General features: G+C 39.3%; 1 protein-coding gene across 1 annotated transcript; it reads left to right on the forward strand.

Moving 5' to 3' along the window:
• RH20 (DEA(D/H)-box RNA helicase family protein) lies at positions 1 to 27849 on the forward strand. The gene is made up of 10 exons (XM_006858224.4): positions 1 to 141; positions 459 to 712; positions 17991 to 18170; positions 18300 to 18461; positions 18561 to 18715; positions 25621 to 25713; positions 25801 to 25886; positions 25999 to 26225; positions 26566 to 26802; positions 27431 to 27849. The coding sequence occupies exons 1-10, from the start codon at positions 86 to 88 to the stop codon at positions 27484 to 27486; spliced, it is 1506 nt and encodes a 501-aa protein (XP_006858286.2). The 5' UTR covers positions 1 to 85; the 3' UTR covers positions 27487 to 27849.

The following is a 27849-nucleotide window of genomic DNA, read 5'->3' on the forward strand; positions in this document are numbered from 1 at the left end:
CGAGCTCCGCTTCTCACTATTGTCTTCCCTCTCTTTTCCATGCTCTGTAATAGAAGCAAAGCAGGAGTGGTGTTGTAGAGAGAGAATGAGCCGCTACGATAGCCGCTCGGCCGACCCCAGTTCGTACCGCGACAGGCGAAGGTAAGCATTTCCCTCTCTCTCTCTGTCGTGTTTGTGCTTTTGTTATCAATTGATTAGTGTAGATGGGAAGGGATTCCTGTTGGATATTTTTTTGCTTTTCACTCTACAAAACTGTGAATCGGTTCTGTTGGGTTTCTCTTATTTCAGTAATGAATTGGGCGACACTTCCAGTGTTCTTCCCATGGCTGGTTTCATTTTCCTCTTCCTGGCTTGATGGGCACCACGGTTTTTTCGTTTTGCAATAGTCTCAGTAAACCCCTCTGAATTAGTCTCAGACATTAGTCTCAGTTGGGTTTGTTTGGTTTCCATTTTCTCAGTGATGGGTTTGGAGGCAGAGGTGAGGGTGGGGGCTACAATGGGCAAAAGTCGAAAGATTTTGATAACATCTCTCTTCCTAAGCAAGACTTTGATGGTTTAACACATTTTGAGAAGAATTTTTATGTGGAATCGGAAGCTGTGGCCTCCATGACTGAAGAGGAGGTCGAAGCATATCGTCAAAGGCGCCAAATTACAGTAGACGGTCGTGATGTTCCCAAACCTGTTACGAATTTTTGCGATATTGGGTTTCCAGGTATATGTTTGCATCTCTTCCTCAGGCCCCCAAACAAGGGAGAAATTCGTATAGCTTATCTCTGATTTGGTGGAGTTTTAAATGTTTTTAGTGCACTGTCGACTAGATGATTTTTCATACTCTTGATTTTGCAGTTTTGTGAATTATGTATCTGTTTGCCTCTTCTCTGCCGCTGTGTGTTAGGCTTTTGGTTGGGATTTAGAATGATGGGGAACCATGTAGTGAGGACTAACTAATTTTGGTGTTTTTCTTAAAGTATCTTGTGGGTAACTTTTCAGATTCTATGGTTGTGTCACAAAGAAAGGCATTTCATTATTTCAGATTCTCTTGCATTGCATCTACTTCACTTGGTGATAGGACATCCCTATTGGATTATTGTACTACTGCCCTGTTTCTATGATATTTTTATGGGTCACATAGAAAGGAAGTATCAAAACTGAAGAAACATAATATCATTAACGGTATCTATACGAGAGGGGTGTGCAGATTGGGGCCTCATTTTTTATTGATACTGATACAAGAGATTTATACAGCTTTAGGATAGACGACTTGCTCAAATAATGGAATTTGATCGTTAGCTACGGAAAACCTATGCACGAACACAATGAGAGGTAGGGTAATCTGTTGAAGGGAGACTAAATGCTCAAATTCGGATGGTAGTTCCCTGAAAGTCTGGTTGGTAGTGCTAGGTGGTCTTATTAGGGATTGCTTACATGGAGACCTTGAGTCATTTATTGGCTTTTAGTGGGTATTGATGTTTCGAAACTTGAATCAGAGGGGCAAATGAATAAGGGGATGCACCTGTTCAAATCAGGTGCCAGTAGCAGTCTAAGCGGTTGGATAAAAAACAGAAAAATTGGGAGAACAATCTGATTATTGGCCCAAAAGTCACCTTGGCCCCACTCGGATTTGTCATTTTATCCAATCTGGCTTTGTAGCTCCTGAAGTTTCATCTAGTATCTATACAAATATGCTGCCCACTGTATGAAGAGGTCTACTGCAAGATAGGGAGAGGGTAGAAAAGCCAGAGTTGTGCGGCCAACCTTGGCGTGACCCAAAACCAACCAAATTGTTTGTGATGAGGACCGCATCTTTTTGGATTCTCTTCAGTGCAAGAAAAGGTGGTGAATGGTTTGCTCTCAGCCTTGGACATGGCATACCTTTTGGGTATAGTGGAGGGAATTGTCTAATTAAAAGTCAACACGACTGCACCTATGGCAGTAGTGGAGAAATCGAAGCTTTGCTGGACCATTTAGAGGCGGTTTAGTGAGGCATAGAATGAAGCTGAAGTGAAGATACCTTTTGGAGAGCCGACCATGTCAACCTATCTCTGCCTATACAAGGGATAATATGGAGTTCAGAATCTCCAATATTGCAGCCAAGAATAATATGGAGTTTAGGGTCCCCAATAGTGCAGACACGTTCATCTCTGAGATTTCTCCTGAATTTAGGGGTCAAAACTAATTGTCACCCCTGATTTCATCAGATTGAGCAACTGTGGCTCCCTGGTCTAATGTCACCAAGTATAATCTTGGGTAGAGGGACTCTGGAGTTTAGTTCCTAACTGCAGAGCTTTCAACATGCTTGTTCTATTTCCCCTTCACGCTCTGTATCTGATATTTGCTTAGAGATCAGTGCGTCAAGAGAATGCCATGCCCCTGATGCTCTTGCATTGTTATATTACCTTGGTGTGCATCTTGAATCTTGCAAACCATACCTATTGAGAATGGCTTGCCACTAGAGGTGATGCTCTTCTACTGCAAAACACCACTAGCATTTCCCCGACAAGGCAGTATTCCCTCTTTTAACCTTCTTATGCCTAGGCTCACTTCCTTTTTGACATACATACTTGTTCCCACTTGACCAATTGGAAGTTTTGACTCTACCACATGTGCTGGACCCCAAGATGTCCCACATAGGCCTTTCTAGGCGGTTAGCCATTGCAGCCGGCATTCAGAATTGTGGCATATGGAATATGAACGTGTTTGCCAGTGTTTGTTTTTTCAAGGTGAACCTTCCACCGAAGGATAAGAAATCTTGTTTTCCTAATAGCAAGTCTCCTCTCGGACATTAAGAAAATCGTGTCCCATAGGGCGTTTCATGGTTTGCTAATGCACAAAGGGAGTGCGTAGATTGTCAGTACCACTGCCAAGCCTCCTGGCTAGTTCCCTTGATTGATCGTGTGTGACCCTGACCCATATCAACTTGGTCTTTTCCATTCTAAGTTTAAACCAGCACTCACTTCTTACAGCCCTAGGGGGAGCCCCAACTTATATATCTGTGGTGGATCTGCATCACAGAAGACGAGCATGTTGTCGGCATATTGAAGTTGGGAGATGTCTAGACCCCTTCTACTGCTGGAAACCCTTGGAGAAATTCCTGGTTGTAAACCAATGTGATAGATTACTTGAAAATCTCAGCCATGATAGTAAAAAGGGGCAAGGGTGTACACAACAGGGGCTAGAGAGTTCCAAAATTTTTGGAAAAGCACCATTGTTTGAGATGACCCTATAGATTTCTTCTTCTAAGAAGGGTTACTCAAACCAGTCTGATTGCTCTTTTGGTAGTTGTAGGAAGGAAATATTTGACATCGTTGGCACTATCTGACACACGGTAAAGAGTAACATTTTGGAATGGCTCGTTATGACTTTGGAGACTATCTCGGGCTCTTCGTATAACTTTTCCCAAGTTGGAGAATGGTATTAACCCTTCTATAATCAGTTATGTATGGAGATGGCTATAGTTTCCCTCTCCTTCTCTCAGCCATTTTGATGGGATATCTTTGGTGCCAATGTACTTCCTCTTGTTTTAAGTTTCTGTCATTTGTTTGTGCCTCCACGATGCTAAACTTCACCTTGTCATTGATGTCCCTCCTTTCCTTCTTTGAATCCAATAGGACGATTTGATTTGATGGAGCCGCTTCTATCTGTAAACTTTTCCCTTTGAGTTACTTTTCCAATTTTTGGATCTCTCTTTGAGCAAATTGAGTTTTTCCATAGCCTAAAATCGGCCCACGCTTAGACTTCAAAGGGGGCCCACCACATAGGGATGAGCTGATATTGTTGGCCTTTTTGCAACCATAAAGTTTGAATATGATGGGTCTTGGGTCACCAATCACCAGCTCAATTCATCGATAATTTATGTGTGCCCTGAGATTCGTTTGGGAAGGTTTCAAGTGTGAATTTGATGATACAGATCCTCCAAATCCTGGGATATAATAACTTTCATAAGGTTGGTCTCACTGCATGGTTAGACCAAGTAAAAGCGGATCCATTAAGGGGGCGGTCCACCAAATGTTTTTTGAATATAAAATCTGAAAAACTAGTCAAGCTGGCTGTTATGTTGCTACTTGCTATCCATGTTTGTCTTGTTTACACACCTTCTGTGTGACATAAAGGTCAACCTTGCATGCTAGGATAGGCTTTTGTAATGCTACTCTATCCAATTCATTCCAAAATGACCCTTAGCGCCGACCTATGAGGGCCATATACAGCTACAAATTTTCATTTAGATTTCGTTAGCCACCCTACAGAAAGTAGCTTATCATCATCAATGCCTTTTCCCAACTAATTGGGGTCTGCTACCCCACAAAAAGTAATTGAGGCTGAAAAACCCCAATTGAAGTAGACTGAGTAAACATGGTACTTTGGTTCTAGAGAAAGCGTAATACCTCCCTGGCCTCCCACTGACAAGGGCGCCTCCCTGAAGCTTGGCATACCTGGGGTAAGGTGGTGGCTGCCAGCTTGTTTTCCACAAGTTCTAGGCAATTGGGGTTGGTATCTTTGGTTGTAAGCTAACGTAACATTCTTCTTGGTTGAGTTGCCAAGGCCCCTGATGTTCCCTATTAGAATCCTCATGGTGCAAAATTTGTGGTAGTCGGTATGTGCTTGCGAGATTGCCTTTGCAGAGGCTCATCTGCAGTGGATGAGCTAGGGGCTTTGAAGGCCCGGTTTGGGTCTAAGGCCTTCTCATAAGAGATGTTAAAAGAGAGTCCCTTGAGCTTTTTTGTCGCCTTTTCACTTAACTGTACCTCTTTTTTTTGGTGTTTCTTGATTGCTTGGGCGATTTTCTCCATTGGTCCTTTGAAAGAAAAGACCGCTGCTTATAAAACTTGCTCGATATCTCCTGAGCTCTCAGCTTTCTCCAAGCATTCGACTTTGTCCGTGTACACCATGTGCTGACGAAGTGGCCACCTCGGTTTCCCATAGCAATTTATTGGGAGGAGCGGAAGTCAAACAACTAGTTGGAGAGTGTCCTCAGGGAATAGTCTTATGAGGTCAGAGGAGATTTAAGGGTGATTAGAAAGGTAATTTGAAGAAAGGGTTGTTTACAAAGAGACCATTTATCTTTTGTACATGGAGGTCACAATCATTCTTGTCCCTTAAATTTCAAAATGGGTGGTTGTAAGAGTGTCCTTGAATAAACGCAAAGTTCCAAAAAAAAAAATTCTCGGATTTTGTGACTCACTCCAAGCCATCCAATTTAACATCTAATAAGTGGAAATGATTGTGGCCTCCATGTATAAAAGATAAATGGTCTCTTTGTAGACAATCCCTTTGAAGACTGGGGGGATTGAGGAGCTGGCAGAGAAGCTGAAGGAAATGCTTGAACATAGAATAGTGGATAGGTTTGATGAGTTTGGGGATGCAGGGGGAGAGTGAGATTGAGGGGGGAGTGGGAGATTTGGGGAAACAGATAGAGGTGACCGACAGGGTTTAGGGTTTGGGGAAGAAGATTTGATAATGGGAGGATTGTGCAGTTGGTTGCTAGTAGACATGGTGGGAAGTTAAACCAATAGCGAGGATTGGTTTGGCACGACGGCAAGTGCCTGATGGAGTGTAAAGTGAAAAGATGAAACGGTAGAGGGTAGGGGGTGGTGAGAATTGGGGGGTATGAATTTTGTGCCGAGGGATGGGATAGTGGGGGCTTTACATGCTAGAGTTGCATGTGTTTCTCTCTCTTAAGTTTCTGTGGAAACAAACAAGGGGGCAGATTCCTTGGCACATTAAGGAGTTGGGAGATAAATCATATTCATTGGATGCGATGTTCCAACCCCAACCAATGACCTTCAGTTTGGTATGAGTCCCTTTGTGTGTCTCTACTCTCTTGTTGCTATTGTTTATATGTGTTTTGCTGCCAACTATGAGAAAAATCATGATGATGAAGTCATACTAGTGCTAGTAATAACATTTTTTTTATTGATGGTGGTTTTTCTAATCCATAATCAACAATTATAGTATAAATTTGATATGTTTTGATTTACTTACAAACATTGGTGCATTGTATATGTTTGTTATAACTATTTGTATAGTATGTATGTGCCTAGTGGCTTAGAACTCTGTTGATTTTACTGGATTGAGATTGAAAATCATGCAGTGCAAACACACACACAAATATGGTATGGTAACTTGGGGGAGGTATGATTTTGAACTCACTAGGAGGAGGGATTGAACTATTAAAAAGAAAAAGCCTTAAAAAAAAAAAATCCAACAGACATAGAGTGTTTACAGAATAGATGGAGTTTGTTGTGTCAATGACTAAATTGATCTATTATTTGAGACCCATGCATTGCCAACTAACGTAGTCTCTTTGTCTATGCGTGTGTTAAATTTTTGTATCTATTTGTTATGTAGGTGCATACATACGTGTTTATGTTTTTGTATGTATATGTTACATTGCTAGGCTAGTCTTGGTGCTTAGCATCCTAGATATAATACCAAATTCCTTGATTTTAGCTGGTGAATAGGGTAAAACTCTTTTTGATAACAGATTTCACAGACTGCATACTCACTGAAGGTTCCATGCCATAAATCCTTATGATGCTTTTCTATATTTGACTTAAGTGGTGCCTATAAAAAAAATGAATTATAGATATAGATGTTTACAAGTTGGAAAACTTTACTCTTGACTTCAACACGGTTAAAACCCAAAGTTATCAATTTATTGAAAGTAAGTAGCAATGTGGAATTCCAGGGAATAAAATAATTTTTTTTCTTTTATTAATATTTCTGAATTCCACTTACAAGTGCAACAAAACAATGCTGTAAATAAGAAATAAAACCCTAAATATAATCTAAGATCTTTTCTTTTTACTGCTAAATAACTATAACGCAATCCAGGGCTGAAATAATGTTCCTAGAAATTGCAACAAATTGAGTAATAATGACTGAAAATAAACTTAGATCTGCCTGGAGGACTTACTTGACTTTGCCTAGGGTTACCCCCTTATGACTTGGTAAACCCCATACATGCTTACTTGACAGATGGCACACTCTTATCCTATCGCCCTGCTGAATTCTCTGAGTTGGGAAGCTCCTTAGGCAATGCCTTTTTCATATATGGGGTTTAAGAAAGCATAGGCTAGATCTAGGGTTTTCTATAACCCTTAAAGACTCTTAGGGCATGCCACTTTCGTGGCACCTCCCTTTTTTTTTTTAGGACTTGGTGTGGCTGTTTATGTAATACATGGGTCACGTGCTCCTCCCCAAAAAAACGTTCCCTAGGGTGATGCGTGCCAACCCTTGGGACGAGAGAGAGAGAGAGAGAGAGAGAGAGAGAGAGAGAGAGAGGCTAAAAGTTCAAATGGTGAGAATGTTGGGTCTTCCCTCTATTTATAGCCTCGAGGTGGGTCTTGTTATGCCTATCTGATTTAGAATTCGTCTTGGCTAGAGGAGTCCTAGGTAATCTGTGAGGTGGGACAGAAGCAATTTGAGCCATCTATCTTATTAATCGGCCATCATGATTTAGGGAGGAATCTAGGATTCTTATTCCCTGATTCTTTGACCCACATCCACTTCTAGTCAACATAGGATAAGACCAATCAAAACACATCTTTTATTTGACTAGAATTTCCTTTTCTCATAAAGAGATTGTAGGAATTCAAAGCCAGAGAGATTTGGTTAAAAAAACAAGGATTTGAAAGAATGTTTTTCACTCATAAAATATTCTCTACTCCCACTAAATAATGGGTCATTTGGGTCCCTGGATACGCAAATCCTGGATTTTTTCTCAATCCTTGGTTTTGCTGATTCTAGTATATGTAAAAGCTGGTTTTTAGCACAATGCTGTTTGGCTGGCTATTGGAAGAACCCAACATATAAAAAATACCCTGTTTGGCACCGTGAAGATGAAAATTAGGTTTTGGCTGTTTATTGTTAATGCAATTTAACCGTTGATTTTATAACTTGATGATTACGTACTAATACATCACTAATAAAAAATATTGTTTGGGAATAGGTTATCAATAATGTAACAAATAAACTAGATGGTTCGGATCATATTTTTTGGTATTTTTATTGGTTTAATTGTGATTCTTTCTCTCACTCTCGCTCTCTCTCTCTCTCTCTCTCTCTCTCTCTTTCTCTCTCTCTACGTACATGGGGAATGATAAGTTATTCCCATATTACATCATATCCATAACACTGCATCTCATTATATAATAAAGAAGTTTACGAAGTTAGATAATGAAAAGTTAAATACAAATTCCCCAAGAAGTCCAAAATTACACTTCACATAGGTTCTGATCACAAGAACACAATTGATATTAATGAAACTAAATTGTTCCATAGGCTGTGCTATGCCATGCCCCCTGTGAAAACTTCACATGGAAAGCATCTGTCCTTGACAATGCCCTCGATAAAACTCTTGAATCTACTGCAGATCCCTCCCAACCCGTTAGGACATATTGGAATTTTAAGTCAAAGGATGCAGCCGCCATGACATTTTGGGATAGGAAAACCTTCTTGTTAGGCTGTTACGGTGTTTAGCACGCACATCATTGGTAACTGTGGCTGGCCTGTGTGTTTCGTCAATGGCTCTAAGGCAATTCTGTGATTGAATATTAGTTCGGATAACAAAAAAGCACATCTAGATTTGTGAAGTACATGACATGTGGGTTTTCACATGCATTACCTTAAAATAGCGATGAAATCTTGGATCGTTTGGAGGCAGGGGGGGGGGGGGGGTGGGGGTCTGCAATGTGGCTGGCCTAATGAAGTCACGATGAAGGGCTACTATGGCATTTAGAGATCAGTTGAAATGCCGACATATTGTCTCGCCGGAGTGACCAAAGTCCTGTCTAATTCTCCTATTTGTCAAGTTGTGACTTATAATATGTAAGAATATGACCAACTGTTCTTGCACAGTTACCCCTGCAGTGTCCTGCAATAGACCTTGCTCTCTTATGTGTTCTCCAATCTCCTATATGTTCCCTTGGACATTCGTATCTGGTTACGACAATTGATGTCTGTAGTATTGACAATGTCCTCATCTTTTCTCGTGGGTGAGACCCTAATAAGAATCGGTCTACTGATTCTCTCCCCTATCAGAACACAAGCTGCATAGGCACCTAGTAAGGCTGCTTTGCGTTTATTGTTTTTCCTAAGATCATCTTCCATGCTATCCATGCTAAATTCTGTAGACATCCCTAGGAATAGATCCTAGATAGAATAAGGTTCTAAAACAAGGACACCCACATATTCATTCTCAATGCACATACTTATTACCCATGAAAATTGCAAACAGATTTCTTAATAAACAAACATACCATTCAAGACACACGAGCCATAAACTCATTAGCCTCGGTCTACAATATTTTGTAATATCATTAGATAATTTTAGAATGGATTGTGTTCAAATTCTATCGGTTTAATGCAACACTTTTGTTCAAATATTGAGAAAAATGTTGTCGTTCCTGTTGCTACAAAACAGTGGCAAAGTCAATCAAGGTTTACATATAATTTGATGTTGAAAGGAATAAGAAATGCTCCAATAACTTTAATGGATATGGATGCTCATATTATAAATAATTTGCAGCATAAATAATCACCAAATCAAGACTGTTTTATCACATTTTAGACTGATTATGCTGCTGCCAAATACAACAGCCAAAAACACAAACGCTGAAGTGTGCCATAACTTTTTAAGTTCTTATTCACATATTTTGATCATTAAATTCTGATGCAAATGAAAGGACACCTGATAACCAAGACCAGAAAAAAAATTTAAAAAAATTTAAAAAAATTCACCAATTTCTAATGAACCGTGTATTTTCATTAGAACCCAAAAAGAAAAAAAAATAAGAACCCAAAAAAAACATAATTCTATAGAACATTGAAGCAAATACTTTTTAACAATCACAGTTTCAAGATGCTTAAACTTGGTAATGCAAGCGAAATAGAGAGCAATGATGGAAAGATGGTCGATCTTCAGAAAATGTGGTTACACTGGAGTTCAAATGAAGTACGAGAGATTGCGGATTGATTGCAGTTGTTTTGCATCTTCAATCGTTTGGGAGAGACCGAGCTTGGTTGGGTTGCAGCATTGGTGGAGGAAAGTGGGGAAGAAAAATAGAGGTAGCTGTTGCAAAATAAAGAAAGGGGCAACGGGGGGCTCACGGCCCAAGAAAACCCAGCTTTTATCAAAATGGATGTTGGGCAATTCCTACTTTTTCTTAGAATTGGGGTGCACCAGTTTTGACTATGTTTATGGATACACTAATCCTGGGTTTGGAGGCAGCTTTTGCGCCAAACAACATTTTTCCCTCGAAAGCTAGGATACAAATACCCAGGATTTGCATGTACTAGGTCCTAAACAACCCATACGGTCTCATAATCTTTTCAAAGATCATACAAGATTTCCTACTTTAATAAAACATCTTTATTAAAAGATTATAAAACATAACTTCGTCCTTAATAAATAAAGAAAAGACATGGGCATCCTGAATAGGCTAGGACGTATGGGCCATGTTGGCCCCACGTCCCACATCCGTGTGGGGCCTCTAACGTGTGGGGCTGAACTCTTGGCACCTCATAGGGTTCCATAATGCCCCTTGATTTTTTGGAATTTACAAAAACATCCTTTTAGGGATTTTTTTTTACTGAAAATGTTCTGAAAAATTCCTAAAACATTTCTAAAACTCACATAATCATTCCTTAAGATGAAACTAAAATTTCTAGAAATGGATTGGTTCCAATGGATCAAGAAAAGTGACTGTCAGGGCACTCCACTTGACCCAATAACCATGGTTCTCAACTATTTTCTCAAACAAATCCAACGAGACCTAGGACCCATAGTCGCATGTAGGAGCTCATGATAGGCTCGTCAAAGTTGGCCAATAAATAATGAAACCGCAGTCTTAGAATGTCAATTAGAGGATCCACTTTTAAGAGCAAGTTGCATACACATATCACTATAGTACAAGGGGGACTCTCTCTATGCACATATACACTTACCCCTTTGCATGGTTCCTTCCCAGTATATGGCTGTCATGTGTCGTGTCGTGTGGAAGTTTGTTAAGGATTTAGCTCTCGCTCTCACAATCCTACATCTGCACACAGGAGATCACGAAGCTCTCTTGCCTACAAACCATCCTTGATTATCTCTCCGACTTCAACAAGGGATGACCCTTCTGAATACATTCTAAATCCATCTTCGGTGACGCCATATTCCGAGGGGTCAAGGGCTTTGGACATGACCAGAGGGCCATAGACTGCCTAACCCTAGGTTGGTCAACTAAGGAGTAAGAGAGATTAAATCTCAACCATCAAATGCTTGATTAAGCATGATGATCTAGGGGTTGGAATCAATATTACACCTTTATCCCTAGTAGGATTCTTCTTAACAATCTTCCAATTGGATTACGATTGCGCCTTTCTAGAAATCTGTGTGTTTTAGAAGACATTATCCAAACAAACGTTGCCCTAGCAACTAAATCTTCTAGAGAATAATTTCATAACCACTTGGAAGGTTTAGAGTCCAAGAAGATTGGTAATCCACCTCATTCTAGATCACGTAGGAGTTCAAAACAATCTTGGAATCCAAAATTGTGTCGAGAGTGCCACCCATGGGCTGCACATGTGTGCTCCATGTGGGATGCGATTGAAGTGGGCCTAACATTTGTTCTCCTACGTGGTCGACTTGTGGTAATGACAAACTTGCCCTCCTCTATTTGGGTAAATTCCAACAGTAATACAAAACAAATAATTTTATTACTGAAAAAAGCCCCTTTTTTTAAAGAAAAAAAAAAATATTGCATTTCTAGAATAGTCCTTTTCTAATTAGTAAAGCACTACACAATATTGAGGTGATCTAAAAAAAGTTTAATTTCTTTTTAAAAACAAGAAATAAAGTAGGAAAGATTTCATTGGAAAGTTGAGCACGCTTTGGGAAGAACATATCCTTTTCCGCTAGGCATTCCTAGATAGCACTCATACTTACCACCTATCCTCAAACTAGGACTCACAAGTTCTCTCATGCAAGGGTCTCATGATTCGTTCATCAAAGGCAACCAGGTAGATGGGCTACAAGCTTACTTAGGATGCAGGTGTTCTCCTCAAGGACAAGTCATATCCAACGTATAACTTCCAACAATGGCTCTGCCTACATAGCTTAGGTACCACTACATGAGGTGAGGAGTCTCTCTCTTAGCACCTACATGCACCGTCCAAAAACGGGGATTCCTTCCAATGTTATTCAATGTGGAAGTCATGCATGCTGGCCATGAAGAATAATAGTGTCGAGGTTAAGGCCCTTGTCCTTATAGGCCCCACATTCTTTGTAGTTGGCCTGTAGTTCCACTGGCACTGTAACCACCACTTGAAATCCATCATCGCAGATGCATCTTGAAAATCATCCCGAATGAGCCTTGTGGTGCGAATCCAGACCTTATAAGCCAAAATCCTATAGTACAAAGCCAAGGTTACAATCCTAGAGTGCTCTAAGGTACTCTGCCAGCTTGGTTTAAGTCACATGGAGCTGCTAACTGAGCCCTCTGCGAAGCTACCACTCACCATGATGTCATATACACTCTAAATCACATAGAGCTTAATACTTCTAAACCTGAATGTCATAAAAACATGGGTACTAAAAATAATCAGGTTGCATAAAACAACCAAGAGCTATTTTTTTCTGTATCAAAAAACTCAAAACATGTAATAAGAGGAAATGACTTCCTGCCATGCCAATTTTTTTCCATATCAGAAAAAGGCAATATAACTTTTTTAATCTTTTGTAAAATCGTAATGTAAATCAAGTACTAAATACTAATATAGTAAGGCGAAAGCAGTCGCTTTATATCCATAGCATTAGCATATGTATGCAAACGATAGTGATTTATGGAAATTGTTACTTCTGTTTTTAACTGTTTGGTAGTCAGGAGAGAGATTCTCAACATAAGAAAATCCAAAAGAAAAATAGTTTAACTAAGTGACCTCATGGCTTTAACTTGTTCTATTCCCCACAGAAGTTTTAAAATCCTTATTAATTGAGAGGGAACCCCTAACGCATAACCAGCCTGTCCTGGAATGCATGGTGGGCAGCAAACCTACACTCTTGAATCAATGTTGAAAAACTTGGCCGCCTGCACCGGAACGTCTAGGCATGTCCTAGGTGTGCCCCTAGGCAAGTATGTTCCTAGGCACATGCCCAACGCACTGCCCAGGCGCTCGTATTAAGGTGGGTGCCTAGGTGGCGCCTAGATGTGACTTGGCCAGAGGAAGAAAAGAGCCCTCGGTCAAGGTCAAAAAATTACTTCCCCCCCTAAAAAGGGCAGAAAAAGGGTCTCTCTCTCTCTCTCTCTCTCTCTCTCTTTCATCTCGAGGGAGGGGGGCATTCTTAGCTCCCCAAGCTACATACTCTAGTGCCATCCCTTAAAAGAAAACAAAAAAGGAAGAGAGAGAGAAGTCCTCTTAAAAAGAGAAGAAGAAATGGTTCAGGCCTATATACATCGTCATGGCCCTTTTCTCTTGCTCACGGGCTCATGTGCTCTCTCTGTATATATAAGAAAAAGAAAAGAAAGAAGATGGCCTCCAACTATTCGATGTGAGGCCTCTCTCTCTCATGCAAAAACACATAGACCCATATGCTTTTGCCTATGCACTGTGTATAAGACAAGAAAAAAGACGATGAACTTTTAAGCATTCGATGCAACCTCCCGCCCCCTTGGGAACAACTTAGGGTATTGAGAAATATGGGCCCCCAGGTATCTAGGAACCCGCCTAGGCGTTTAGAACCATTGATTGCCTAGGCGGCTGCCTCCACATTTTTTCAACATCGTCTTGTCCATATAACCTTGCTTCTTCAACTTGAATTTCGAATTTCCAGTCCCAAATCCCTTATATTCGTCACCCATGATCTGCACCAACTCTGATGCATGCAATTCGTCACCCATGATTTGCACCAACTTTGATGCATCCAGTTCAATGTTCTTGATTATGTCTATGTTTATTCCATGTTGCCCTTAAGGGCCTCATTTTTTGTTTTGTTATGTCGGGGTTTGGCCTCTTGATTCAATTTTTTGGTTCTGATCATCAAGTGACATTTCCTTTTGTAAACTTTAAATATTAGGTTTATAAATTTTAGGAAAAATTACATAAATATCCGTTTTAGTTTCTGTTATTACAAAAATACCTAAAACTTCTGGTTAGTATACATATGTTCGTTTTTTGAACTTCCTAACAATTTTTTTTTTAAAAAAAGACGAAACTACCCATTTTTGGCTTTTCAAAAACCGAAATGGGCCTGATTTTGGTTTTTGAAAACCGAAAATGGCCCTGTTCATTTAACACTGTGGCAACCTTTTGGTCTCTAAACTCTTTCTCTCTGCAAACCTTTGTGTCTCAAAACTTCCACTCTTTGCAATTCTCTCTCTCTCTCTCTTTTTCTTCTCTCTCATAAATTTAACCAATCCATAAGTAAACTTTCTGATAGATTTTCAGAGATAATTTTCGACATTAAAACTACATATTTCGGCACGATCTGGAGGTGAGATTCATGCCTTATACAAGCTGCACCCAAGTTCATCATATGGTTTTTAGTTTGAGAAGTGTAGGAATGAATGAGTGCTTCAGTTGAAGGTGTCTCTCATAGCTTAAACTGCTAAAAATGGTGAACAAAATCTCACGGTGGCTAATAAAAATGGGTTTCCTCAACTTTTCGGAAAAAAAGAGATTGCTCACACAAAAGTTAGAAAAACCCCAAAGAGTTTTGAATGGAGGAATTAAATAAGTGATTATACAAAGTTTAGAATGTTAGATAGAAACATGCAACCGAGATGGAGATGGTGATTCATGGGTGAAGCTCTCAGGAAGACCTTCAAGGCTCTGATCAGTTCATCAAATGCGAAATGCTCTCACTTCAAATCGAGACTTGCTCACTCTCTCTCTCTAAAGTTCAGCTTTCTCGGAGATACACAAGTACAAACCAGTCTCATCAAGCTCTATGCAAAATTCAGATACTTAGACGATGCCCATAAAGTATTCAGTGAAATTATCGAAGCGGATATTTTCCAATGGACCCTGCTAATTAATGAGTACACACAGAGCAGTAGACCCATTGAAGCTTTATGGCTTTTTTCTTTGATGCTAAGAAATGGGGTGACCCCAAATTGCTTTACTTTTTGCTAGTACCTCAAAGGCATGCTCAAGCCTTGGAGACTTGGCCACTACTAAAGTGATCCATGGATTGGTTTCTCAATGTGAAAGTTTTGAGACGGGGCCATTTTCGGGGGTTTTTCAAAAACAAAAATCAGGCCCATTTCGGTTTTTAAAAAACCGAAAATGGGTAGTTTCGTCTTTTTTTAAAAAAAATTGTTATGAAGTTAAAAAATGGACATATGTGCAATAACATAAAGTTTTAGGTATTTTCGTAATATCGAAAACGTAAACGGTTAGTTATGTAATTTTCCCTAAATTTTATTGCCTGTAAAATCTTGTTATAAAATGCTATTTTTACTTATCTTGAAATATGAATGGGCATCTATATTGCAGAGATATGATCTGGCATTACTCACCCAAAAAAAGATACGACCTAGCATTCTCAATAGCCAGGGCAGGCATATGGATACAATTTTCCTATCCAAGACAAACAAATGTACATATGTATACAGGATGAAGTTATGTTATGTAGAATGTTTGTAATAAACCCTAATAAATTACTTGTGTAAGTTTGGCTAAGTTTGTTGTTTGAAAAGAACTTGCTGATCTTTGTTTTGTTAAAACCAATGAGTGAAGTTTCCTCATCCGATGAAAGTTCCATGTACACGTTAGAAAATAGTGAGTTGATTTGATAGGCACCATCATTTTGCTGACTGGTAGTCTAGACAAGTCAAGTTTCTGAACATTCAGCTCCATAAATCAGCACCATTGTCTACAAATTATACAAATTCTTATTGTAATTCTTTAGTCAATTACCTTTTTGAATCTACTTTATTTGCACAACAAGCTGGTGGATTTACCTTTATTTTCACTTAAGTATGCGGATCAACATTGTAAGGAGTATTATGATGTTTGGAAGTCTACCTTGTTTCTCTTTTTTGTTTTTTTGTTTTAACATTAACACCCGACTTTTATTAACTATAAACCAATGAAGTTACAAGGGGAATGAAATACATAAAGGTACATCACACGAACTTGGTAATCACCAATGAGGATTGAAAAGCACCTCCCTTGGCTAAAGAATCAGCTTCGGCATTTGCTTCACGGTAACAATGGAGTATTTCAACCTCAAGTGACTAAAGAATGTCACCAATTTCATGAAAAATGGAAGAGAGTCTCCAAGGAACTCGCGCTTCTCTTTTACACCATGCTATAATATTCGCTGATTCTCCTTCAATAACCTTTCCTCCATCAGCTTTTAAAAAGCAATTTAATTCCCTTCATGCTTCATTGACTGTTGTATACCACAAGGACCAGAGTAAGACTATAGGATCTTCCCAAGATAATATTTGATAAGGCCCCCAAAACCCGCCATTCCTGGATTTCCAAAGGAATTGCCATCAAAGTTGAGTTTATAGGTGTTTGAAGGAGGCGGAATCCCTATTGCATGCCGGATTGATTTATAATTATGAAGATTAACTACTTCAGAAGGATGCATTATTATAAAGCTTTTGGGAATACCTGCACAATCCTTATTAGTAGAAAGCCAATCTGTAGTCAATGTTAAGATATTTGATTTAAGGATAGATTCTTCTAACACAACTCCCTGAAGAACTCTCCTATTTCGCTCTTTCCAAATTCCCCAAAGCACGCTCACCCAAACTGAACTCCATAGAGCAGTACCTATCTTAGAGATCCCTAGTGTTATCCACTGTTCAAGAAGAGATCTAGTATTTCTTGGTATAGGTACGTGAAGGTTGAACAACTGACGAGCCCAGCTCCACAAATTCAAAGCAAATGGGCACTCCAAGAAAAGATGAGGAACACTTTCGTTGTCAGCTTTGCATAAAATACAGGCATTAACGATATTGAAGCCCCTTCTTCTTAGATTGTCAACTGTTGTCAGACATTCCTGACAAAGGATCCATAAGAACATCTGATTTTTTGTGGGGACATTGATCTTTCTAGTCATTTGCAGCCAGGGATCCGATGCACTGTGATGCTTTTGAAACAACAAACAATAGGTTGATTTCACTGTGAGAGTCTACTTCATTGGGTTAAATGTATATATCCTTCAGCCTATTCAACAAGTTTTGATAGGCCATGAAAGAATTAGAGACCCTCCTGTACCTACAAGGTAAAGTCCAAACAATGCTAGTAAAAACACCCCCATTTACCACTTTTACAGTAGCCAAGGGGTTCAAAACTTTGGTAAAGACCTCTGTATATTGGAGTCTCAATGGCTCATCCCCCAACCATTTATCAAACCAGAAGAGGTTTTGATCACCATCACCAACTGCCTTCCTGATGTGGTTCAAATAAGTTTCTCTGCAGTGATCAATGCATCTCCATAAGAATGAAACATTAGATTTATTTCTTGGACTCTTAAGGAGTCACGTGAGGGTATAATGGAAACCAGAGAGTTAAAATGGAGAAACAACAAAATCTACCTTGTTTCTCCATTTTAACTCCCTGGTTTCCATGGCAAACTGTATGATTTCCAAAAGGAAATTTGATTTGTATTTTATTAAATGATTTCTTTTGGATGTCTTAGTTGAAATAGAGCCATTTATTTGAGATTCCAGTTCAGCAGGAAGTTGTATGCTTTATATTGAATTGGAAAGCTCTTCCTTTTCAAAATTTGGGCATTTTGAGATTAAGTGAATCTTACTTGTGTGAGCCTGTGTTGTTGTCTGTTGCACTGGTGTGAAAAGCACTTGATGCATTGATGTGTATGTGCATGTTACCCAATCAGGGCAAATTTTAAAGGTCAAGTTGGTTCCTTCTATTCTTGATCATTTAGAACTCAATTTGTATGCATGTACTTGTTTTGACTGGTTGAAATACCTGACTTTTCTTAACTACTTTTAGGATTCCCACATTGCTTTTTGTTTTGTTTTTTTCAGATTATGTCATGCAAGAGGTTTTGAGAGCTGGCTTTGTGGAACCTACTCCCATTCAAGCACAGGGCTGGCCAATGGCTCTAAAAGGTCGTGATCTCATTGGTATTGCTGAAACAGGGTCTGGAAAAACACTTGCCTATCTATTGCCTGCAATTGTGCATGTTAATGCTCAGCCATTTCTAGGTGCGTGTGTCCATTTTCTCTTGCAGATGCTTGGATGATCTCTATGACATGTGGTTCATGATTCATTCTTTTAGTGGTGTACTGAGCTATGGATCATTAAAGGATTGTTTTTTTTCTTCTGAATTTCAGCTCCTGGTGATGGCCCGATTGTTTTAGTTTTAGCTCCAACGCGTGAACTTGCGGTTCAGATACAACAAGAAGCCTCAAAGTTTGGAGCCTCATCCAAAATAAAAAATACATGCATATATGGAGGGGTTCCCAAGGGACCTCAGGTTCGTGATCTTCAAAAAGGTATTTGTTTCTTAAGTTATTGTTGAGACCAAAGTGGTGCAGCTAATGTGCTTTTGTTAAATATATTTTACAGTGTTTCCTCGTTCTTGTTTGAATTAGGTGTTGAGATTGTTATAGCCACACCTGGACGACTGATTGATATGCTTGAATCCCATGTTACAAATTTGCGGAGGGTAACCTACCTTGTATTGGATGAGGCTGATCGTATGCTGGACATGGGTTTTGAACCTCAGATCCGGAAAATTGTATCTCAGGTTAGTTATTTGAACACACACACACACTCTCTCTCTCTCTCTCTTTCTTGTTCTCTCTCTACCTTCACTCTCCTCCCTCTCTCTCTCGCTTTTCAAGTTTTAGTCTATGGGTTCACGTTTCAGCTGTGCCATATTTTTCCTTATGTACAAATGAATGCAATCTTTTCAGTTGTCAAACATATTCACTGTGATACTGCAAAGGGCCAATTTCTTAAGATGTTTGACATGCTAGAGTGATTCTAACAACTTCTTAAGCTGTTTGACTTACTTGGATGATTGCAACAAGAACTGTTACATGTGGCATTATTGTTAGATCTATCTAGTGAATGGTTTGTTCATCAATTACTCAAATCTATAGAGATAATTACATGGGTTTATACTTGGACTCTACCCTAGTTTCTGGGGAGAGTGAACTTGTAGCAGCCAAATAACATTCTTTGCAATATTCTGTTTGTTTGTATCAATAGCGAGTGGAATTGGCTTGGCCTGACTTTGCACTCTCGGTTAGGTGTCACTTAAATTCTGCACATCTTTGTCTTGGAGCTGGATATTTAGCTAATGCAATGATTTACACGAGTAAAAAACATCCTAGAGTGCTTTGTATGTTATGATTGAAATTAAAAGCCCATTACTTTGCAGTTTTACCATGGTCTACTGAAATTAACATTAATTAGCATTTCCTTTGAATAATTTTTGATGCTTGAAGGCATCTGCGAGGCCACTTAGAAGCAACATTTGGGGTGTGTTTGATACCGGGAACCTGGACGCTCTCTGGGAAGTGGAAGTTCTGAACTTTTGGAAGCTAGATATTTTGATGTCTGGAATTAACAAATATCATGCTTCATAACCTGTCTGGAATTCTAGAAAGTCTGTGAACATGTGTTTGATTGGACTCGGGATTTTGGAAACCTAGAGATCTGAAAATTAGCCAGTTTAAACCGCTCATTGAAGTTTTTATCATGATAGGTTGACATTTGTTCAATGACAGATTTTAAAATCAAAGATTATTCAATGTATGGTCTAGATCGCATAGAAAAGGAAACAATATGGTTGTAGGTCACCACAGAATAGATGGTTGAGAGCGTGTCTAATTATCTTAATTTTAATTTTTTTCTTTATATTGGATTGGGCTAAAATTTTAGGCATCCATACTTCTCACCCTCATTCAACTTCAAGAAGTAAAGAAAAAATGTTTCAAAAAATAAATTGGCCCCAAAGTGCCCTTTAAACTTTGAAGGGTATTTTGGTCATTTAATTTGATTGGGTTATTTTTTAAATCGTTTGCATATGGCATCGAATGAGTTGCATACATGCTAAAAAATTCCCCTCAATCTGATATGGGGAAAAAAAGAAACATGGAGGAATATAAGGTGGGCACTTTGAAAACTATTATATAGTCCACATTGTAGTTCCCTTAAAAGGCTATCAATCTCAACATTGGATCGTTGATAACATGTCTCTATATTTGAATTTTGTCTTTTTTTATGTAAATGGTAGTGAGCTGAAATTTGGGGCGTCCATTCTTCTGACCCGCATGCACCTTCAAAAAGTATGAAATAAATACTTTGAAGAAGTAAATGAGCAAAATACCCTGAAACTTTGTGGGGGTATTGTGGTTATTTTAATTTGCTTGAATCATTTCTATATTTGTTGAAATATGTGCCCTGATAAGGCACACAAACTCTCGAAAATTTTACATCTGAGTTTAATAAAAATGTATAGGAAACAAACTTGAAAATGATGCTGCAGTCCATTAGCCATTCGAAGGTATAGAACTAATGATATCCACTTTTTGTAGAAATCAGAAGTTCCGTACGGGCTTTCTAATGTTACACATCTTGTTATCAAACATGGAATGCAGAAACCTGAAATTTCTGTTTCCTAGAGCGAGAAGCTATAGAAACGAAATGTGTCGTAAGTGACTGATAAGGGTGAAGTAGGGTATAACTTCATGGAAATTTGAATTTTGGGGCCTTGGGTGGTGACAAATCAAGGAGTTTATTGCTTTGTAACTTTAGTGAATATGCCATGAGATGTATGATTTCTAGTCATCCAGATGATAGTAGTTGGCGATCTTTTGGTGTTATTCATGGATAAACAGATTAGGTCTACATCTAGTTTTGACAGGAGCCTGGTTCTACAGATGAAGATGGGACAAGGGATAGTCCAGGAAATATTTGATAGAGATATCTTGAGTAACAGGTTGGGTAAAGGGGCATGATTAATGTTGGAGAGGAGGATAACAGTAGGGGAAGTTTTTCTTAGTACATACAGGACCATATGAAAATTTCAGGTACTCAATAGGATAAGGAGATGGGTGGCAAGGGGGGCTGAGTTTTTGAGACTGGGGATATAAGTGAGCAGGGACATATTCTTGATGTAAGAAAGGATAATGAAGAGGAAAGCTGTAGAGAGGCTAGATGGTATTTTTTGGCTACAATTGAGGTTTTAGGACTAGGAGAGCTTATTGGGAGTGTGGGCGCAATGACCAGTTGTCACAGGGTGCAACTCTTTTAATATTTTTCAGCATCATAGTCGGCACCTTTTAGTAATGCTCCAGTAACTCCCTGGTGTTACATGTCCCAGTCCCGAAATTTTGACACAAGAAACCAGTATACGGAAACACAAAAGAAAAACAAACCTTGGCCCATTAGAAGCTGCTAGCACATTCACAAAGAGGCAGTCCAAAAACAACAAAATCTGTTGATAAAACAGCAAACCAAATTCGCCAGGGTCACCCCATAATACTTTGTACACCCCCATTCAATCTCCCCAGTGGATGGCACACCCTCTGGACTGTAAGTTCCCTTCCTCCACTAGGTTTTTGGTTAAAAAATTGCAAGCGAGATATTCTATGTTGCAAGCCCTTCTTCCCCTTTGGATCTCTCAGACAAAGCTGATTGGAATAACTCTCAATGTTGTTACACAACTTCCATGTGCATGCCTCGTCTTCTTTTGCTCTCTCTCTCACCAAAATCCTTGTGGAAAAACCCTTACCTCTTTGTTTTGCGTGAAGAAAGCAATTATGCAGTTGCAGTTTGAAGGCCCTCTTCCTCTTTCCGTTTGGTCTCTCAGACAAGGGGTTGGAAGAAAAGCCTAGGCCACTCCCACTCAACCATCCACCCCTTTCTCTCTCTGTTTTCTTCACAACTCAAAACCCTCCTAGACATTGGGTACCCCTCTCCATTTCTCTTTGAAGTCCACGTGAAATCAAAGCGTAAGGCCCTCCAACTGATGCCTAGAGAGATCCTAATGAAAAACTCTATGTCTCACATAAGTGGCGGGTACCCTATCTATAGAGCAGTCTAGAGATAAAATGAATATAAGGGGAACTTGCCTTCTAATTCTAATGGAAGATTCATAGTGTGTGATGGCTATCTTAGCGATCTACCCTTGGCCAACCATCATGGATCAAGGGTAGATCTTCACGATTATCCATAGGAGGATTCTAATTCCACTTTTCTTATTCTATGTGGAGCTAGGAATGGACTTAAGGCATAGGTGGTTAGGGTGGTGAGTGTCACAACATGACGCCTTGAGTTCTAGGAATGAACTAAAGGCATAGGTTGTTAGGGTGGTGATTGTCATAACATGACGTCTTGAGTTCCATTTGAAACATGGGAAGGGGACCCCTTCCTTACTGATCTACCAAAAAAAAAAAAAAAACAAATATCTGTGTGGAGTCCAATATAACCTTCCTAGGAAATTTCCACTTCTAATTGGATTCTCATAGCGAACTCCAACTTGAGATGGATCTCCTTCCAATATTCTAATTCTAACCACCTTGGATTTCCAAAATATTTTGAACCACTTAACCACTTTAGGACTCTTTTGGTTTCAAAAACTGTTTAGCTTGCAATCCAGGTACACATGCACCCCATAGGAAAACTAGTGGAACCCACAACACAAGTTTGACATTTTGACCACTCACATGGCATCCATGGCCTGTGGGTCGATGTGGATGAAACGGTCAAACCCATGTGTCAACGTGAGCACCAAACATGTCCATCAATGGGCCCCACAGGTCCCCCTAAATCTCCTACAAGATTTTTCCCTCTAAACAGTTATTGAATTTCAATAAAGTACCTGTATAAATAAAAGTAATATTTCAAAATAGCATTTGTTTAAATACCAAAGATACTACATAATATTTGAGTGCTTGAATGGAGAAAATAAAAACATTTTATCTTCATTTGAAAACCCTCGAAGCCCCTCTATAGAAACGTTAGAAGAGTGTGCTAGCACTGAAAATAGATCCCCTCTAGGTGCTCTTTAACCGCCCTATGATTGCATTATAGACCTCAAACCATCCCAACACTATGAACCACATGTATCCCATGCAATGGCCTCATGATTGGCCTATCAAAGCTTGCCAAGGCCTAGAAGTGCCACCAATAGCCATCAATTCTAGGTGCCTTCATGGAGGATAAGTTTAGGGTCCAATACATAGATCAGCTACTGCTAGGAGTGTCCATGTTTCCTCCTTGCATGTGGAGTCTCTCTTTGGCACATGCATTTTGCCGATATATCACCGGATCAAATAAAGGTGACTAGCAGCTCACATGATGGGCACAAGTAGGTTAAACTCATATTACTTGTTTCATTCATGTTTACCCAAATCTCTCACAGATGTTTGTGATTCCAATTCGGCGATTCCGATAAGGAATCTTAACGGAACTCGTTTCTATGAAGTCTGGAATCTTGATTCCTTATTTTAGGAATTTTAATTCCAACATTTATAGAATCTCGTTTCCAATATTTATTGATTATTGATTTTGTTAACTTACTGAAAAAAAAAAATTATCAATTCATGATTCCGCAATTGGTGAATCACGATTCTGTAATTGTTGAAACTGCTTTGTACATATAATAATACTCCATTCGATTGTTTTCGAATCTAGATTCCTGAACAAGTATTGGGTTTCGCCAGTGTTTCAAAAAGCGCTAGGCGGCTCCTAGGCGGTCGGGGGGGTCCAGGCTGCCCAGCACCTAGGCGGGCACCTAGAACCTGGGCGTCTCAGTAGAAATTTTTTTTGTTTTGGGGTTTTCTCTCTCTAAAATAGCCTCTAATGGGTTCTAGGTTTCAAATGAACCTAAAACCCACAGTTTTGCCCTTTAGTATTAAAAAATGGTCCAAAAATACCCTCAAGGAGCCGCATATCCGTCCCTAGGCGGGGCGCAGCCTAGGCGAGTTCAGGTGGGCGCCTAGGCGGGTTCCCGAGCGCCTAGGCGGGCACCCAGGGATATCTGCCTAGTTTGGCCTCCTAGGCTTGGGTGATGAGCCCAAGCCTTCTGGCCCGCCTCGGCAGCCGCCCAGGCGCTGGGTGGTCCGCTTTTTAAAATAATGGGTTTCATGGATGCAAGAGACTACGAACTAGACAAACATCAAATCGTGTTTTGACCCTATAGAACCTTGATATATATATATATATATATATTTTTAATCATAATACCACAAAATCAAATGGTAATATTCTAGGTGCATAAATATGTGACTTATAAGATTCCTCAAATCAATCATCTCGACCTCAAGATGTATGGACATGTGAAAAATTGGATTTCAAGTCTTGGAGATAGTGCATTTTGTAATGCCTTATCTTGACTGTCAATTTTCAAGTGTTCATAGATCTACTTGATCTACACTATCCTTGAAGCTTTAAATTTTATAATTAGAGATGAGAATAAATTTTGAGGCCATCACAAAGATTTCCAATACTGAAACGACATCTTTGGACATTACTTTGATTGTTTAGGGCCTCAACCTTATACAAACCACAACCTTATTCATATTTGTATATAGTTGTAATATTATCATATACACATGATTATCACGTAGATAGAAAGATATCAAGTAGTTGTCCACCATATAATATTTATATGTTTATAGGTTTCTTGTGAATAATACTAATTATTATTAGTTTCTAAGATTAATTCTCATCAAATCTCTAAATTTCCCTAGCTTATCGACATCCATTATATCTTTCCATCAATTTTCAAATCTCCATTATCCCTAATCTCCATAGAGTTTGTCTAACCATATCCTAAAAGATGAGATGTGATTTAAAGTTATCTATTTTAGGAAGTTGCATATCTCTTCTATCCCAAGAGAACCTATTTACCCTATACCATGATCTGAACTATTTATCTTTAAAGGTTGCTTGCCCTTCAACCTCTCCAATGATAGGGTCCCCTTTTATTCTTGTCACATGAGACCCCCGTTAACTGTGGCTTAATAATATGGTATAGACACATTTCATTATTTTTTCATATCTTGTTTTTATAATATTCATTTCTTATTCGTTTTGTTTGAAACAAAAAGCTGCTCTCTTTCTTTTTGATTGATGAGTGTTGAATGCGAGCCCACACTCAGATTCTAAACTGATTAAGAGCTCAAAACCACTGGGCTATAGGTGCTATACAAAGTTTTTGCAGCAACTCTTGGAATGGTTTTCTATTCAATTATTTTGCAAATTTTCTTTTGCATGCATGTCTGTGTTGAATTCAGAAGTTTGCATGTTGGACCCTTAGTCTTCACCTTCATGGAGTACATATTATCGTTCAAATGTGGGCCAAATATGGTTTGCCGTAAGACTCAATTATGGTTTGTTGTAAGATCCGTTATGTGCTTCCTTATACTTCAGGCACACAAGGTCAAAATGTAAGGGAGTTCCTAATTGCAGTTTGGAATGTGTGATGCTGATTGTTACTGTGTGTATTCCTTGTTTCACTTGAAATTCGAATTGGCTGGCTGAGGTGCCCAAAATTGTCACTAAAAACCTCTATCTTGTCTTAAAATGTTTCCTATTAATTGCCATCATTATCTAGTGTCCCTTTTAATTTAGGTTACCAATGGGTTTCTTTAAGCCTGAGATGGATATGCATTCTTAGGATCTTTTATGTTGTAGATACGTCCGGATCGGCAGACTCTTTACTGGAGTGCAACTTGGCCCAAGGAGGTTGAACAACTCGCCAGACAGTTCCTTTACAACGCCTACAAGGTAACACCACTTATTATAGCTGAAACTTGGAGAAAATACCATCTGGATTACAAAGTGATGGTAATATTGGCTTTTGGATTTTTACAGGTAGTCATCGGTTCTATAGACTTGAAGGCTAACCATGCAATATGCCAGCATGTAGAAATCGTTTCGGAAAACCAGAAATATAACAAGTACAACTCATTGCTTTGATTTGCTTCCCTTTCTCCCTTAGATCCAGACTCCTTATAACCATATTTCTTTTTTGATTTTTACTGATCGCCATATTCTTTTTCTTTGTGCTAGGCTTGTAAAGCTGCTTGAGGATATCATGGATGGGAGCCGAATATTGATTTTCATTGATACTAAGAAAGGATGTGACCAGGTCACAAGGCAGCTTCGGATGGATGGGTGGCCTGCACTCTCAATCCATGGAGATAAAAGCCAAGCAGAAAGAGATTGGGTTCTTTCAGAATTCAAGGCTGGCAAGAGCCCAATTATGACAGCTACTGATGTTGCTGCTCGTGGCTTAGGTAAGTACCGCCAATACACTCCATGCTGACAGAATAGCAAGTAGTTGAGCTGAGTGAGAGGGATAGTAGTCCATGTACAAATATTTTCAGAGAGAGAGAGATAGTAGTCCATGTACAAATATTTTCAGAGAGAGAGAGAGTAGTCCATGTACAAATATTTTCAGAGAGAGAGAGTAGTCCATGTACAAATATTTTCAGAGAGAGAGAGATAGTAGTCCATGTACAAATATTTTCAGAGAGAGAGAGAGAGACACACACACACACACACGCTCGTAGGCTAGTAGTTCAAGTACTAATTTTACTAATGTTTCTCTCGCCTACACTAATGGCATGGTTGCAGATGTGAAGGATGTGAAGTATGTCATAAACTACGATTTCCCTGGATCTCTTGAGGATTATGTGCACAGAATTGGCCGAACTGGTAGAGCTGGGGCCAAGGGTACTGCTTATACATTCTTCACTGCTGCAAATGGAAGGTTTGCAAAGGAGCTAATTAGTATCCTTCAGGAAGCTGGTCAAAAAGTCAGTCCCGAGCTGGCTGCCATGGGTCGGGGTGCTCCTCCACCTCCTGCACCAGGTCTGGGTCCTGGCAACTCATTACATATTTTTTTTTTTTTGTTTTTTAAGGTATATTATTCTTTAGTATTCTATCTGACAATTGACATATGTGATCATAAATTCATAAGGGTCATCCCTTTTCGACTAATCAATGAATGGGTTGGACAGTGATAGATGGAGAGTGGAACAGTCGAATGAATTAGTGTCATGGTTGGGTCCCTCTCTTTCACTACGCAGCCCATTTATTGTGCAGTGGATGACCCCTTTGACCACATATTTCATGTGTATGTTTGGATCATATTATTCTGTTTCCTTGTTTCAAAGGTTTTCTTTCAAGGATTTTGGAATTGGAAGGATATTATAATTCACTATTGAGGGCCATAGTCTATTGGGTAATTGCTGTAATGTAAAATGGACAGTAATGGAGAGAGCGAAATCATCCTTTGGCTTCATGTGCCGTTCTGGTGGCTCCTTTTCTTCATCCCATTCCATTTTATTGGATGGTGAAGACCCAACAGACTTTGATTACACCATAGTTCATTGGGGTTTTTTTTTTTTGACAAAGCACCATAGTCCATTGGATTGTAGTATATACTCTTCCTTTTGGCAATTGGAGTGGTTTTGTTCAGCTGGCTGCTTCTGATTAGGTCATGGAGGTTTTCGTGATCGTGGGAAAGGTTTCGGAGGTCGTTCGTGGAGCTGATGAAGATAGAAGGCCAAAGGGATTGTGCATTTCTGGTACCCAAAACAGGATAAACTTAGGTAACCTGCAGCAAACAATTATGGCATTTCTCTTGTTTTGTTGGTCACCACCACTGGCTCCAATTTCAGTTATTTCAAGGTGGTGTTCAGACGCCATAGGTTTTTGCTCGGGTGCATTGTAAGATAAAGAATTCCTCTGTAAGAATGCCCTTTTTGGCATGGTGAAAGCAAAGAAACGAGTTATATTCAGGTTTATCTTATTGAGAAGGCTCCCATGATCATACCCTTGTAATCTACTGATTTGGGACTAGTTGTTTGCTACTTGATATAACCATTTATGCGCTTCCAAGAAAGTTCTTGAGAA

The sequence above is a fragment of the Amborella trichopoda genome, chromosome 5, assembly GCF_054954075.1.
Source record: "Amborella trichopoda isolate Santa Cruz 75 chromosome 5, AtrichopodaSantaCruz75HAP2 v2.0, whole genome shotgun sequence".
In the NCBI taxonomy this organism is placed as follows: domain Eukaryota; kingdom Viridiplantae; phylum Streptophyta; class Magnoliopsida; order Amborellales; family Amborellaceae; genus Amborella; species Amborella trichopoda.